The 17,457-nt window shown below is 46.2% G+C and overlaps 1 protein-coding gene across 1 annotated transcript in view; it reads left to right on the top strand.

Moving 5' to 3' along the window:
• Positions 1–17,457, top strand: part of LOC149360266 (cytochrome P450 3A14-like) — an 87,473-nt gene that overhangs the window by 47,933 nt on the left and 22,083 nt on the right. Inside the window, exons 6-11 of the mRNA XM_089572232.1 lie at positions 1,056–1,293; positions 2,198–2,322; positions 8,952–9,036; positions 10,956–11,025; positions 13,246–13,261; positions 14,078–14,173. Coding sequence (XP_089428358.1) covers positions 1,056–1,293; positions 2,198–2,322; positions 8,952–9,036; positions 10,956–11,025; positions 13,246–13,261; positions 14,078–14,173 — 630 coding nt within the window. The remainder of the gene's footprint in view (positions 1–1,055; positions 1,294–2,197; positions 2,323–8,951; positions 9,037–10,955; positions 11,026–13,245; positions 13,262–14,077; positions 14,174–17,457) is intronic.

Here is a 17,457-nt window from a genome sequence, read left to right as displayed (position 1 = left end):
AGCTGCTTACTAGCTAAAAGAATAGGGTTGCGTTTCTGTGCGCCCTGTCATCGGGCTGAATAATGAATAGACAGGAGACGTTAGTGAAAAAGGAGAGGAAAAGTGGCGCCCTTGCAGCAAGACGAATGCTTTGTTTGTGTTTGGCAGGAGGGAGACTTTCCTAGCGTTTATACGAACACTTATGAGTGCGGCTTGAGTCGAATACCCAAAGGAAAGAGGCGGTTTTGTGAAGGGAAGGCTCTACTCGTTTTCTCCTTTCCTTCTCGCCGTTTTCACACTTTTCTTCAAACGGAGGCCCCAAATCGACTTTTACCGAGATCACGCAAACTGTGTGCTTCAAACAATGTTCGGTTTGACTCGGTATGCAGTAACCTCACAGCTTAGCGCTTTGATAGCGAGCTCGTCTGTATATGGCTCGTTGCTCGCTTCAGAACGGTTGGCGGCAGAAGGGTTTGGCGGTCAGGTGTGGTCTGGCATTGCGCGGTCGAGGCGGACTTCAAGAATGCCGCTAGCGCCATCCACATCACTGCAGATTGAGCGCTACTACTGTGCTGCTGTAAAACACTGCATGCTTGCATCTGCGCTCGGCAAAGAGAGAGCCTGCAATATTGTCTTTTGCTTCTGGACGTAAAGTTTCCGCTGCGGCGTATAAGGGCCCTATAAGTTGTGCACGTCTGTAATGAGTACATCCAAAAAGGCCGCGTAGTTTTTAAAACGCGTAATTTTCGCTGCCACCGTGTTTTAGACACGAGACATTTTGTGCAGGTACGTCTTGGCCTTTGATAGCATCAGAAGAACGTGCTATACGAGGAAAGGAACTCTTTAACACAGCTGTAATGCTTAAAGCGGAGCTGGTTTATTTCCATCGCAGGCACACTAGAAGATACAATGCAATGAAAAGGCCTTCTTGAGCAGTCTTCCGCGAAAATAAGTGCGAGTCATTGCCATTACAAATATCGAATAATGTTGTTACCACGTGCCTCTCATAAACGGCGGTGCCTGACGCGAGGGATTTCTTTGGCACACACTTTATGTCGAGTTTTTCACTTCTACAGATGATGCCTCTACTGGAAGAGGATGTCGCTCTCCTGCTGAGCTTACTCGAGGAGCACGCCAAACTTGGCGAGGAGGTGGACATGCTGCACAAGTACGAGCAGCTGGCATTGGACTTTATGTTCCGCGGCTCATTCGGTTTGGACGAGCGATTCCAGGGAACGTCAGGACACCCGTTTGAAGCCATCGCGAAGTCTGCCTCCCGGAAGCTGATGACGGGCACTCTACATATGGTCGCACGTGAGTCTACACTCTACGGACACTTCTCTTCAGTGCGGTGGTAGTATGTTAAACAATGCTCTGCCGGCTTCCTAGTGGTCAGAAAATGGTTAGGACTTGCTGTGCTCATCAATAGCGCGTTCACTGCAGTAATTAATCGCACTCTTTCTGCATTGCTTAGCACCACTTGTCCTTCGAGGTCGACCCTGTGCTCCCTCACCAGTGACTCCTTAGAATGGTGCATATTAGGTGGTGGGTAACCCTGGAGCGCTGCAGCGTTGGTGAAGCAATCGGGACGGCAGCTGTTTTGTTCGGGCTTCGACCACCGTCGCTCGACTTTGTCCCTCGAATTTTACACAGACGGGTGGCTTATGTACAATAGACTTTGCCAGATTTGTGAGAGTAGATGAGAGGCTGGCACAAAATCCGATTTCATCACACATCGCTTCAGGCTTACACTTATCTTGGAAGCCCCCTACTGCAGTTGCGATGGTGATCTAATTATACTGCCGCTGTGCATGACTGATAATTGCCTTGCTTATACACGGCAAGTCATGTGGAAGGCGGTGCACGCAGGCGGATTCGCCTCCTATAGTGCAGTCCAAGAGAACTTAATGCAATTTAATCGGGTATCCTTATAGCATTTCTAAATCAGGAATTAAGCCTCATCGTGTTCAGCACTTGCATTTCTTATATCATATCCTTAAAAAGAGAGCGCGTGCCCATTAAAAGTGAAGCTTTACAATTAGTATCACTTGCAAGCCGTACTAGTGTTCGATTATTCTTCTGAGTATTTTGTCTTCTTGCGCCCTGTATTGCATCATGACCTGCAAACTAGCGCAACTTTATGCAGTAATAAATGTTTAAGTAATTCGATTTTAATAACGCATCGCTCCTAACGTGGCCTGTGTGGCTCCTTCTCCAGAAAGTACAACTGCCTTCGGTCCTTTAGCGAAGCCACTTTCCTGGCTTTCCCTCGTTCTTGATGACGTCGACAAGGTCACACGGGAGACAGCCAAAATAATCGAAGTACGAAGAAGGGACCGTTCGGTGAGTAGAAAATTTTAATCATGTAGAGGCTTTGTAAAGATCCCACAGCGACCAATCATGGCTGCAGTTGGTGATGTCTTTTTCCTGTTTTTGAATTGCTTAGCATGTGTCAATGTGAAAATTTACTGCTTTTCTCTTGCGCTGCCTAAATGGCCGAGGGTTGAATGAAAGGTGTGCGTCTTAATATGGACGAAGATCAATTTTTTTTTCAAGAAGCGAACAGTTACTTTATACTCTTCGCCAAATTTTATTCCTATATAAGGTTCTGCTGCTTCTCGACAGCTGTGAAAGGTAGTAAAAAATGGCGATCTTTAGCATGAAAAACCACAGTGGTGATTCGCTTTGAAAGTTGCTCCGTGTTTTTGAAAATTTTATCTCTAGGTATATGTACGCGCACATGTGACACTGCGGCTGTCTACTACACACTTCACAAGGATAAAACGGATGGCTGCGTTTAAAAAATACGTATCTGCTTCAAAATAATCACTGCTTCTCTCGTCTGAAGACAATGAAGATGGAACAGGATATGGCTGGCGCGCATGACTTACTTTGAAACAGTATTGAAGTGGGATTGTTGTGATTGATAGCAAAATGGGTACATACGATAGATAGATATATCATCATCATTTATCATTTATTGACCCTTAAAGACCCCTCGCTGGTGGGGCATTACATAAGGGGTGGGGGGGCGTTACATCACAATAATACAACAGGTCACAATCAGTGCCATATAGATATACTGGCTCTGGATAGATGCAGAGAGAGGGGAAAGGCAGGGATGGTAATCAGAAAGCTTTCCTGTTGGCTACCCTGCACAGGGGAAGGGAATGAGGAGATTAGAGAGGGAGAGAGAAGGAACGGGAAACACAGTCACAATCTGTTAATCAAGGCAGTCTCTCTCATAAAACAAAGCAGTGTTGTAAGCCTTGATGGGAGTCGACTGCTGGGGCCACGGACCGAGGATTTTGGTCTCTGTGAAAGGGCGGGGATCAAGGCAGTCCAGAGCACAACGCAGCTTACGTCTTTCGTTCACAAAGACAGGTTACTCACACAAGAGATGAGTGATTGTCTCTTCATATACAGTGTTTACACAAGAAGGGCTGTCGGCTATCGCGATCAGCAAGGCATACTGATTTGTGAAGGTAACGCGGAGCCATAGACGACACAGTAATGTTGCTTCACGACGTGCTACATCACATAGAAGGCGAAGGCGCAGACCAGGGTCCAATGCCCTGAGGTGACGGTTGCAGAATTCTCCCGTGTTCCATGCATAAAGTGTGAGCTCCAGCCTCAAGGAACGAAGCCCACACGCTGCGTCAGCTCTCGTTATAGGGATATTGACAGGGATTTCGTTATTGTGAGCTTCGTCGGCCTGGTGATTGCCATAAATACCGTAGTGGCCCGGCAGCCACTAGAAAATTATGTAATGCCCTTTCAGTGTGACGTCAGGTACAGCTTGCTGATTTCTGCAAAGAGCTGTTCGTGTGACCCGCGGCGTAGTGCAGCTTGCAGGCCTTGAAGGGCTGCTTTACAGTCGGTGAAAACTATCCATCCATGTGCAGATTCTTGACTGATGAATTGAACTGCAGCCCGTAGGGCAGCTAGTTCTGCACTAGTTGAAGAGGTGAGGTAGGTAGTCCTCACCTTCATTAAAATAGACCTGGCCGGTATCACCACAGACCCAGCACTACTTCTTGAAGTCACTGAGCCATCTGTGTAGACATGTATGCAGTTTTTATGGTTAAAATGCAGACGATGCAGTGTCGTTTGTTTGAGAGAAGGCAGTGATAATTTAGATTTCTTAGTAATTCTCGGAATAGGAAGGTATACCCGAGGTTCATGGAGACTCCGTGTGGGGGAGCATGGTTTTTAAGCATGGGTGAACTGCGATGGAAGATAGGCACGATGAGCTTGAATTACTTTTACAAGTGCAGTATGTGGTCTGAGTACGGGAAGAGCTGCAAGATGATGTTGACTCGGAACTCGCGTGAGGTGCCGAATGTATGTTCTCATGGTTTCAACAGCAATGTATGAAGTAACAGGAGGCTCCCCAGGGACAAGAATAGTGGCTGCCGTTGAGGCCCATTTAGGTATCCAAGGCAGATTCCTAGCTTCTGCTTGAATACTTTGAACTGTATGAAGGTGTGTCTTTCTAATATTGCTTGGTACAAACGATGGTTATTCAGTAAAGACTGAGGCTGAATCTTGATATATTTGTTTCTGAAAATTACTCATCAGGCCCTTGATCCCCCTCAAAGTACTCTTCGTTCAGTGAAATGTGCTTGTCCCACTGTTTTTCCCAAGCATGGAAACCAAGGATGAAGCCATTTTTCAAAGCTTGTGCTTGAAAACTGCCTCCAAAGGCTTGACTGCATTCTGCGCCGTAGCAAAATAGCAGCCCTTCCGTTCCTTTTTTGCCATAATGCACAAGGACATGTCGCAAGGGGCCAGGTCAGGACTGTAGGGTGTGTGAGTAACTGTTGCAATATTTTTACGAGCAAGAAATTGAGCGACACAGTTCGCAGTGTGAACCCTTGCGTTGTCGTTGAGCAGTTTTCAATTTCTTGTGGTAGAAAAATGTGATCACCATTGCCTTGTTTGCCGACCTTTGCGCCTTAGCCTTCATTAGTAGAGGCTGTCCTTTTTAAACCCACTGAGCGACCTGGCACGTCATGGCTGGATCATAGCAGTACACCCAAGGCTCGTCTGCAGTAATAACGGTATTCCATCTGTCTTCGCTTTCCTCTTCTAGGCAGCACTTCCAGTCAAAACGAGCGCCTACACGGTTTTGTTTCTAGACTGGCGTAAGCAGGCGGGGATCCACTGCGCACAAATTCTTGACATATGAAGGTGTTCTTTCAAAATTTTGTGGCAGCTTCCTACTGAAATCTTCGCGTATTGAGCAAGTTTCCTGACAGGCAGGCGTCCATCACCTTTGACCATTACATCCGCTGCCTTGATGGTTTCCTCATAAAAGGTTGTAACAGGTGCACCATCACCTCTCTGCAATACAATTCAGGGCCTTCCTTGCCCTCTTTGAAGGCCTTCATCCATCGAAAACTAGTCGAACGAGACATGGTGTCCTCACCATGTGAGCGCCAAATCGGCATAGTTTTGTGTGGCCGTTTTGCTAAGCAGCTCACAAAACTTCATAGCGTAACGTTGTTCACGCAAGGTCGACATGGGTCACACAACTAGTGCACTTCGAGGCGATGAAATACAGTCTAGCCCGTTTATAACGAAGCCACTTATAGCGAAATAGCGGCTAAAACGAAGGGATTTCAATTTCCCATTCCCATTTTTTGCATTTTCAATACATTTTGGGTCCGGTTTTAACGAAGTAAATAAGTGCTCGTCAGCGGATATAACGAAGAGATTTAATACCAACCGAAAAACAATCGGCCAATCAACACATTTTTGCGTCCTTGAGGCGATCTTTTCGCAAAAATAAGAGCAAAATTCGGCTGACGGCGTCCTTTCGTGGCGTGGTCTGCTCTCCTGCGGGTTGAAAGGTTGCTTCACTGCATCGCATGGCACGCCGGCCTCGTGTTGCGCCGTCCTTGAACGGCGTCACGGCGTAGAGCGGTAGAGCACGCCGCGCAGGGGAAAAATGTAAAAAAGAACAGAGACGATTTTTTTTTTTTCGACGACGTCGCAGAGAGCGGCCGTCTTGGCCAATCGCGGTTCTCTATTTCTCCCAGGCAGTCGGCGCCACGGCTGGACTGCAGTCTGCAGGAGGTGTGGCAGCGCGCGCTTTGTTTTATGTCGGTGCCGCGGTGCGCAAGGCAGGGAGAAAGCGCGGCAGCATTGTGCATGTTGGAAGCGTGGCTCATTTTTATCGTTATCGCGGATCGTTGTATGCTGTTGTATGGATGTTGTATGCGTTGTAGGGGACGCTGGACGACTTCTTTCAGCGGCAATAAATCGGTATGCAGATGTTAGCATTTTTTTTTCGTAGTCCGTATATAACGAAATAGCGGATATAGCGAAGTGATTTCCGATTCCCGCCGACTTCGTTATAACCGGGCTAGATTGTACTATCTTTACTATCTTTTGTTTGAATGAATATTCCTGCCGCCGAATTCGAGCCACAGCGAAGCGGCATCTAGTACAAATTGGTGGAGCCACAACGCTCACAAAAAACGCTGAGAAATGACGCAGCAAGCTCTTAGCAAAGAAAACTAGACCGAGCCTCAGTTTTTACTGAACAGCCCTCGCATGCCGGATCAACGTGGACATGCCACTGTCCATTTTGAGAGTATCATGTCTTTGAAGAAGTTATTTATGACAAAGGTGGCTGCCTCTGCGGATCAGTGGCTATGGTGCTTGTCTGCTTGCCCCAAAGACGCGGGTTCAGTCCTGGCCCAGGTGGTTCAAATTATCCGGAGCCTTCCGCAGTGGCTCTCCTCATAGGCTCAGTAATTTCTGTACTTTAAACACATTAAACAGAACCACAAGAAAGGCGCTGCTCTAAGTAACATCGGGATAAAAGCAACAATAGACCCAGCACAGTGCATTAGTGTCTGGGGCATTTTCGCACGATCAATCGTGGCAACAGCAGCTATTTTTCAATGAAGGCGAAATAAAAAAAAAAAAATAACCAGCGTGCTATGCGATGTCCGCGCACTGTAAAAATCACCTCGACAACAGCGCGGTAGATAACGCGGACTTGAAGTGAAGACGGGGCATGCGCTGACTTCAGGTGAGCTTTAGTACAGGAAAAAAAGCATTATTATATACGTCAACACAGAACCCTAAAATCAAACGACAGGAACTGGCAAGCAATGCACCTATCCATCAAGGCTGGTCACGTGGAACCCTAAAAACAAAAGACAAGAACCGGCAATGCCCTTGATTACCGGTTAAACGTTTTTTTTTTCCTTTTTAAGGGTTCCACGTGCAGAGCCTTGATGGATAAGCGCTTTGATTGCCGGCTCCGGTCGTTTGCTTTAGAACGTATAAATTAAGCTTTTCCTGTACTGAAGCTCCGCTGTAGTCAGCGCTTGTACCGTTTTTATTTCCTTAAAGTCCGCATTGTCTGCAGAGATTAAGTTTCTCTTCTGAGACTAAGAGCAAGTTGTGAGATGGTTGCAGAGTTAGCGGCTCTTAGCTTCTTTCCTCAGTTTTGTGAAGTTTGCGTCGGCGTCCGCTAGTTCACCGCCGTAAACATGGGCCTAGCGTCTTTGGGCCCAGCTCCAACCACCCTGCTGCTCGCTTATACAAGGCGGATTCTCCAAACCTTAGGCCCCTGCTGCAGTGGCCTAGTGGTTTTTGGCTCATTGTAACCAAATTCGTTATCAATAGCCAGTTAACGTTGGTTCATTCGTGGAATCACCCTGTGTTTTTTTTTTGCACAGCTTTATTATGTTCACAAACTAGTAAAGCATTCGCTTTCGTGTCCTGGGAAGACACGGTCAAAATGCAAGCACCATCAGGAACTCATTGGGTTAGTAACGACCCCCTTGGAGAGTTCATGCCCATTCTATAACGTGCCTTACTCTTCCTGAAAGCACTGACGTATAATTCGCTGCTTTTTTCTTGTTCTTTTTGTCAGAGTTGGGGGGCTTCGGCAGTCTTGTAAGATCTCGGCATTTACGCTATAAAGAAATTGATTTCTAAACGTGCAGTCCTTTCCAGGGTGCGAAAAAATACCCGTAAGCATAGTCTTCATTATTAGACAGTTTTAGTATAGCGTACGCAAAACCTTTGCGTACGCAATAAAATAGCGCATGTAGAATGCGCATGCGCAGAACGCTAAAAGAAGCTTAGCGTTTAGCGTACGCACGCAATTTTCTGGAAATAGCGTAGCGTCTTTGCGGGGCTTGCGGAAACAACATGGCGGCGCCCTGTTTGCCCGCTTCGGTTCTAAAATACCTCGTCATTGAGTTATTTGGCGGTCAACTGGCAATAAATGGTGGTATTCGCTTTCGCTTTCTGTCGTTTCACTGGGACGCAATGTTATGTGCGATAACTTGCCGGTACTCTTGAGATAGCAGTCGTTTTCAAGCCCGTAAGCCTAACTACAGGTTGTGTACACTGTTTTCATGGCAACGGCCATTTTTTTCGACGTGTGGTGGCGCTAGGTACTTACCCAAACGGGGCTGAACCTGGATGTTGTATGTCTACTTAGCGCCTATTGCGGAACGGTCCGCAAACGCTCACCTAAAGGTGTTGTTCGCGCTTTGAATTTAGCGTACGCAAACATCTTGCGTGTTGCCTACGCAAAAAAAGCAAACGCTATACTAAAACTGTCTATTGGACGCGACCGTTTGTGTCGTTTTGTGCAACAAAATATCACAAGTACTGTTGTTCTGTTTTAGCTATGTATTTTTGTGGTCCAATTGTTCTCTACGGAGGGGAGGCAAACTTGCCATACAGTGATGCCCATTTCATGTAGCCTACAGGAAATACCAACATTTTTTAAAGATGAATGAGAACATATACCTCTCTATACATGATAAGCCCTCGGACTTCTCTGGATAGTAGCATGCGATGTTTGTTGGCGGAGTTTGCACGCTGGGGATCGACGAGTAAGCGTTCGAGCTACAATCTGAGATTGGCTGTCTCTTTTAAACTGATTAACTGTCTTCTATTGACCTCGGCACCACGTTTTCTTTAATTCTGTTAAGTACCGAAAGCCTGATATACTCCAAAATCTGCTGGACGCCGAACACATCGAGGATGAAAAGTCGAAGGAAAACCAAAAAAGCAATGGTAAGATGTGTACGTTTCATGTTTCATCTTTGTAATACCTGATCGAAAAAATTTAGCAGCTCTTCATCCGCTGAAGCATTTATCAAGGAGAAATGCGGCGAGGAATCATCTTAAGCTAGGCTTCTGGCAACCAAAAAAAAACATTGTTGTTTCATCGCCTATTTTCGTTAGCGCCTTGCCTTCTGTTATCACTGAACTAAACTTCTTGCTTAAGAAACAGTAGCATGTGATTACTTAAGTGGAGAATGTACAGCATCGTATCGGGAGCCATATTCGTCTTGTGAATGACGAGTTTATACATTTTTTATTTATTTATTTGAACATACTGTTAGTCCCTTCTTGGGACTGTTACAGGAGTGGATTTGTAGACAACAATGATGCAGGTTAACAACACAATAATGCAAAGGTCAGCAATCAGGTTTAAAATATAAGAAATCATCATTCATATGCGGACTCACATTAAGTCAGAAACAGAAGACGGAAGATAGCCAACTCTGGCCTTCAAAACATGTCCTCAGACACGTCTCAAAGTATTCCTTAATGCAATCATACACTGGGTACATGATTTAGTGAGCAAAAAACATGACCAATACAGACTGTGGATGGTCATTAAGTCTGGCTTGATAACAAAACTGATGAGGCTGCAAGCTCCATGAGTTTTTCTATGTATCGAGGCCAGCACCGAAGAAGAGAGGCCAGCCACCTCCCCCCCCCCCTCCCTTCCCTTGGTTGACAGCGAAGGTATTGCGTGCACAGGGTCGTCAGCTGATTCTCGGAAAGATCTGTTTGTGGTCAGCGGCAGCTGCGAGTAATAGGCAGCGGAAGTTGTCCTACAAACAGCTCCTGCTATACAATGCTCTGCAACGGACTTTATGCTACAGACTACACGTGAACGTACTACTGCCTGCACAGTGCCACTTTTGTGTTATTGAAATAATACCTGTCAATTTAAGAGCAGTGAACGCCGTGCTTTGAAGCCTAAGGGCCGAGTGCCAAAACGGTTGACAGTTAACAAGTTCTGTAAGCGACAAGAAACGATCAGATATCATGTGCTTATTCTTACAGGACAGAATTCTTTGGCATGAAAAGCTTCTGGTATGACATGAAAACCACCAGCACGAAGCTAGTGGCTTATTAACATTATTTGAGATCACCTAATTTTTCTTCGCTTATAACACACTGTGCTTGGTTTCTGAACAGGAAAACAATTTCTCTAAAGTCGTGCATAAATTTTGCAGGATGCGGACTCGCGGAAAAAAAGTAATTTTTTTCTGTGATTACGCACAGAGAACATTTCTCTTTTTATTCCTAAAACCTTTTCGATGAACTCATTTTCTGTACTGCACAACATAAACTATTTTTCCTCGAGCTCAGGTTTCCCAAATTTGGTCTATGAATTTACCTTTAACAGGCAATGTTAACAAGTTTGTCACGAAGAAGTTCCCTGCAGATGTCAGTGTTATCGCACCACGGCCGCGTATCCCTAATTCTATTTGTTCAGCCAAGTCCTCAATGTTTATCAGCGTATTGTGATCGTGCGTTTCGCCTTTTCTGTGTGCACGGTGTTAATTTATGGAGATAAAAGTTCATACGCTGCCAGAAAACATTTTGCATTTAATAATGGCTGGCCGTTGGAAAAATTCAGATATACTTAAAAAGAACCTCTAACGCAGGCGAGGGCTAATCGAAGCCGGCTGAAAAAGTATCCCTGTCACCATTCTCAGCGCCGGTCGAAGGAGGCTATAAAAATAGGCAGCTGTCTGCTTTTACATGTTCTGCATGCAATGTAAACTGACAGCTTTGCGTAAATTTGGGCTGCCTCAGTGCTAGGCTGGTGAGATATATTCATTTAGCGCCAAAAGGCTTCTGCAGGCAATGTTTTTAAGTGCATATTTCGACTGTTTCTTTTTCTCCGCTAGAGTTACTCAAATCCAGGTCGCTGACCACAGCTGAAGTCATCACCGGCGCAGTCACCCTGTTCATTGCAGGGTAAGACTAGAGAAAAGCTTGTGGCTGATACACTATATGAATTTTACAGTCCTCAATTCTATGAGCCACGTGGAAATTTGCTGTTCTTTTTTGTACATTTGCTGCTTAAACAAAAACCTCAAACATCATCATTGTCATCAACGACACGATGGTGCTGAGTGAAGGTTATCGGATTTTAACGAGTGTGCGGTAAGGAATGTAATGAGCAATGCCATTCAAAAATGCTTACGTCTAATCTCTCTGGCAACTTAACTTAAGAGGGAATGGAAATTTGTGAGGCTTTATTTTTGTTTATTGGATTAAAAACAACATAGCCTTAAAAAGAAAGACTGAATGCTCCAGTGCTTAAAAGTACGGCCCATAAATATTGTGTCGAATGCGAAACGAATGAGACTTTTTTTTTTCTGTTAGTTGGTGGAAAGACGTCAAAGTATAAACGCTCTATGAAGCTGTCTGAAGCGTGAATTGCTGGGCGAGTTCATTCAAGTTTTAGCAAAACAAAACAAAAAACAGAAACAGGGAGGAACGCGATGCAGAGCCGAAAGAAGTTGTTAGCTGAATCATGCTAAATTCGTTTAGAAACACTAATATAATTTCGTTTGTATATCAGCGCTCGCTTCGTAGGCAGCACTGCAGCTAATGTATAGTATAGCTCTTTTCGCAGCTTCAGGAGCTTGCTAGATGTCCTTAATAATTTTTTTGCACTTCATCCAACAAGAAGCACTGTATCAAAATTATGGTAAATATTGAGGAGAAAGCTCACGACGCTAATTACAAATAAACTAGCTTTCGCTTCGGCGAATGCCTTGGATCTTATCTTCATCCCACACCTAAGGCATACCTTGTACGCTGATGATATTACCGCGTGGACCACTCATGGATCTGATGGAGAAATTGAGGAAACTCTTCAATTAGCAGCTGACACCATCTCTGCTCATGCGTCATCTATTGGGCTCGAATGCTCCCCCTCCAAATCCGCGCTTCTCCTCATAAGACCGAAATTTGCAGCTAACTCACCCATTCAAATCGCTTTACAAGGAACCCCTATCCCCGTCACCCCCACCCTCCGTATCCTTGGCCTTTACTTGCAGGATTCAGGACGCAACGATCATACCCTTAAAACACTCAAGGCCTCCACGCAATCTGTGTTGCAACTTCTACGCCGCGTATCCTCCCTGCACAAAGGTTTAGACGAAGCGGACAGCATGAAAGTAGTGCATGCTTTTACACTTAGCCGCATTTTATACGCCACCCCATATCTTAAGCTCAACCGCATGGAAACAGAGCGAGTGAACGCCATGATTCGTCTAGCAACCAAGGCAGCCTTAAAAAGAGAGAAAGGAATTTTAATGAGGGAAAGGTGGAGAGGTCGGCCGGTGGTAACATGGCCCTAGCACTAGCACAGCCAAGCTCCTTGAACTAGGCATGCATAACACCTTTCAGGAACTAGTAGACGCGCACCTCCAGACACAGTATCTGAGACTTGCCGCGAGCGCAACTGGCAGGCATATCCTCGCTTCCCTTCGCATCAACATTCCCGCTAATCAGACATCCCTTATAGCTATTCTTCGACACATTCATACCCCCCTCGTTGTGAAACCCCTTCCCCGGAACGTTCATCCCCAGTACCACATCCCTCGCCGCATGGCTCGCGCTAAGGCCCTACACAAGTATTATGGACAAGCCCAGGACGCCATTTGGGTAGACGCCGCGTGCACAACTGATGAAGCTGTAGCTGTTGGTTACAATCCAGCCCTAGCACAGCCCCTCACACACCGCCTTCCCTCGGGCTGTACGCCTGAGGAGGCAGAGGAAACCGCCATCGCCGTTGCCCTTGTACATTACAATGCAAACTACATCATTAGCGATTCCAAAACGGCTCTGTTCAACTTCGCGAGAGGCAGGATTCACGCCCCTGCTTGGGAGTTGTTAAACACCCCCACCAAAAACTTACCACGCAGGGTAGAGCTCCAGTGGGTGCCGGCTCACTCTGGGAATCCAGGAAACGAGGCTGCCGATAAATTGGCCCGAGGTTTGATTTGCCGGGCTCAGGACGGCCTCGATCCAGGTTTCTCGAGAGAACGGGCGCACACCTTTGCAGAGCTCACGCAAATGCCCCGCTTGAACCGTCGGACTTACCCTCCTCCACATCCCTCCCTTACCCATTCCCAACAGATCCTCTGGAGACGCCTCCAGACCCGCTCTCTCTCATCCCCTCAGCTGCTATCCCACTACTGTGGCACCTCCCCTGCATGCACCCTGTGCGGCGACCCTCACGCCACACTCTCCCACATCCTTTTCGGCTGCCCTGGTGATCCTCCCCCGCAGGGACAGCCCGCGTTATCAAGTTGGGAGGACTGGGAGGTCGTGCTCTCGTCTCCGGACCCGCCATCGCAGCTTGCTGCGGTGCTTCGGGGTGCCGACGTCATGGACAAACACCACATGAACGTTCCGACGTAGAGTGGGACCGTGCGGTGGTCCAGGGACCCAAGGGGGGTCTAAACACACTTGTCATAATAAAGTTTTTCTCTCTCTCTCGCGGTTAGCATCTTTCTCAGCCGCAGAATTAAGTCTATTTATTAAAGGCTTTCTAGCTTGCACACGGGTGAATACTGACAGAACGTATGTAAAATGATCGTAATAGTTCCGCTCTGCTTGTTTTTCTACAAGCAATTAACCTGTTTTTTATTTCTACCCGCAATAAACTAGCTATGCATGTCGTGAAAAATCCTTTAATTTGAACGCGATTATTTTGACCTCCTTTTTGTAGAAGGGTTCTGGCTGAAACAATGCACCAAAAGAAGTAAGCACTACATCAGATTATTATCAGCGTGTTTTATTATTGCCTTTAACAGTTTCATAAAAAGGTTTCGTAAAAAGGACTGAAACAGCCCAAACACATACACGAACGCCCTGCTGCAAAATTAACCTCACTGTCGAGCAAACGTGACGCACATGAAAGGAGGATCATTTCTTGCTTACCTGCAGGCTGGCGAGATCACCAATCTTACCTCCCTGTTTGCGCACTTTAACACAGGTACAGGTAACACAGGCGACATCTTTGAGCTACCTCACTTTTGTTCTGGCTAAATATCCGGATGTGCAAGAAAAAGTTCGTCAAGAAATTCAGAATGTCTTGGACACAAAGGTAAGCAATGAAGAGGCCCATGTTGCTGGTCTGCGTGCATGCATCACTACTGAGATTGATGAATGTGTTTTGACTTCCCGCTGTCTGGCTTACCTATCGTGGTAGCGCTACAGTGCTGTTCTGTCAGGTGCTTGTCTCCCTATAGCGTGTTGCAGTTCTTCAACTGTGTGCTAATAAAGCATGCTGCGGCCCACTTCCTTTCCTACGCTTTAGTTTAATGCTGCCATTTGTCTTCTGGCCTGCTTTATTTTTACTATGCGCAAAAGCATTCCGCAGGTTTCGGCGGATAAAAAAGCGTCTGAACATTGTACAAGTAAGACGACGTTGTCAGCTTACACTGCCCAAGTATGCCCATCAGTAGAGTATACAGACGCGGTTTGGACACCAGCATCAGAAGGTACATATAAACTGAGTTGAAGGCGTGGTAGTAACAGCACTTGGATATCTTTTCGACGCAAATGGTGGACGCGTTTGCACCACTGATCCGAGGTCTATACGCTTGGATCTCACCGCAAGTTGTAGTGGTCGGAAATGCTGCAGAATATCAATAACAATCAAATCTATCATGATAAAGCATATTGAGGAATGAGCAAAAAAAAAAACTCAGTAATCTTAGTTCCTCAGTGCAGAGCGAAGCGTTAACAGCTGTGTTTTCTTTTTTTCCGAAGACAACATCGGGGTGCAAAGGGTTTCGCGTGGCGTGTTTTCTTGTCGAAAGAGCGGTATTTATCTTGTTCTGTCGTGTCTTTTCTATAAACGCAGGGCGTATGGTTTTTAATTATGTGCTTATCTTGTTCTCTTTTTTGTTGAACCGTGACGCAGAATGATATCTAGTTTTCCCGCTCCAGTCAGATTTAACAAATGGTGGCTTCGAAACAACAATAAATAAAAAAGTCATAGCATTTTCTATTTATTGGCAGTTGTAGATTAAGTTGCAGAAGGTGGGTACGCAAGTTAGTAAACAGATACATTCGAATATGACGGCTGTACTTCCTACCGCTGATTCCAATACGCTGTTATATTGATTGGTTTATTGGGGTTTAACGTCCCAAAGCAACTCATGCTATGAGGGACGCCGTAGTGAAGGGCTCCGGAAATTTCGACCACCTGGGGTTCTTTAACGTGCACTGACATCGCACAGTACACAGGCTTCTAGAATTTCGCCTTCAAAGAAATTCGGCCGCCGCAGCCGGGATCGAACCCGCGTCTTCCGGGCCTGCAGCCGAGCGCCGTAACCACTGAGCCACCGCGGCAGGGCGCTGCCATATTCAGGAAAACGAATTGACAGCCTTGATAGCCTCAACATAGTACTCCCTGATTCCTGGGTAGTGCTACTTTGCAAAATATACTATGTGGCTTTTTTAAAAAATTACACGTTCTTATCAAAAACAGCATTGCTAAAATTCAAGAAAGACGTTTAGATGATTATTCCGTTTTCATAGATCACACACGTCCGGTCTTCATCTCAATCAAACACTGCCTCGTCCCAAGCATGCCGAACGTGAACCTGTCTGCAATATGTTGCATTTTCGCGAAAGCACTAAACAACCTAACATGCGTACAATTCCGCTCTGGCGTTTACATTTGAATTAATGCGAACATCTGATACCAGGGAAGTTTTCTTCAGGCGGCTGCTTTTTTCCCGCTTTGTTCCTGTACAACATGCTAGGGCATGATAAGATGCAATTAAGAGCTTTGTACGAGATTATTCTTTACGAATACAATTTCCTTAATAAGGATAATGGTTGTGTTAAACATGTTGCGTTGTTTGCGGAGAAGTTTAAGAAGAAACGCATCTTTACAAGTTACAGTGGTCACTGCTGTGCGGCAAATCATGCGGGCAGTGTTGGGAGAGGTTGTGCGAAGAGTGGTGTAGGAGATGGTCATGATGGACCCAGAGTCCAACTACTCGCACAAGCATGCGCTCCTCGATGGGTTGTTTTTAAATTTGTAAGAAGATTGGGCATGGTTTCTTGTCCATGAATTCGGGGAAAATCAGAATTCTCCGGGGCACATCTCATTCTGCATTGCGTGACGAACGTCCCATTTTGCAGGGCTGCTTTGATATCCGCTACTGAGCCGTGTGCGGACCAGAGGGTGATATCGTCGGCACGGAAGGTGCAGCCGATGTCCTTGTGTGTTGCTTGATGGTGTGCAAGTGGGGCCGTGACAATTTTGAAAACAAGGGGTGAGAAGACAGCCCCTTGTGGGGTGCCCTTGTTGGAGGCATGGAAGGGTGTGATCACATAGAGCCGGTGCCAGCTGTGGCGGTGTGATTGCACAGAAAGGCAGAGACGTACTGAAATATGCGACAGCTCTAGTGACTGTGGTTGAGGCCATCCAGAATTGGGGTCTATGCTACGTTGTGGAAGGCATCGTTTATTTATTTTTATTTATTTATTTACTCTCAGGGCCGAAGCATTACAGAGAGGAGTGGGTGGTACAAAACAAAAACAGTACAGGTAACGCAGCACTACAATGTAAAATCAATTACAGCGTTTTTAAAGACCAGCTATGGGTTTTTAAAGACCAGCTATATGGAGTGTGAGGAGGAGGTGCTTAGCGCCAGAGGTTATGCCAGTGAGTACGTCATGTTGAAGAAGAAGAGTCTTGAGTGGAGAGCAAGGACGCAGTGCAAACATTTAGGGAGGGGGAGCGGGGGGGAGGGGGAGGAAGTCTTGTCCTTCTTTGCAATTCTAGAGGCGCGTCTGAATTACCCGTTTCTACAGCTTCCCAAGGCAGCAGGTGAGGGATACTGGTTAAAGCGTCGAGATGGATTCTGGTTTGTTAGGCTTTGGGATTACGATACTTCCACGTGCTTTCGTTGTGGTGGCAGATACCGCAGAACCCATAGCTGGTCGTTAATATATGTTTCAGACTGATGAGCGTCGGCGAATAAGTTGTGCAGAATAGGATGGGTGATTTTACCTGCCAATGGTGCACTGGATGCAGTGGCGGATCGTACAGGGAGATATACCTCGGCAGAGATGATGGGGCGTTTATTTCGGGATTAGGGCGGCCTGAATATCGTGTCAGGGCGGGGACTGGTTGATGACTGCCAAAGTACTGGTTGCAGAAGTCTTCGAGGAGAGCTTGGTCTGCACCGTTGTGCTTGTGGAAAATTGTCTGGAGGGTTTGGTGGGTGGCGGTTTTGGTAGCGTAGGAGTGCGCAAGGCTTTTGATAATGGCGTAGCTCTTGAATGTGCTAAGCGTTCTCAGGTGGGAGTCGCATACAAGGGGAAAGGTGCGCCGTCCCTACACCCCACTCATTTCTCTTCTTAACG

Source organism: Amblyomma mixtum, chromosome 2 (assembly GCF_055824585.1).
Source record: "Amblyomma mixtum isolate Tamu chromosome 2, ASM5582458v1, whole genome shotgun sequence".
In the NCBI taxonomy this organism is placed as follows: Eukaryota; Metazoa; Arthropoda; class Arachnida; order Ixodida; family Ixodidae; genus Amblyomma; species Amblyomma mixtum.
Note: the sequence above shows the minus strand (reverse complement) of the source record. Positions and strands in the feature narration are given on the sequence as shown.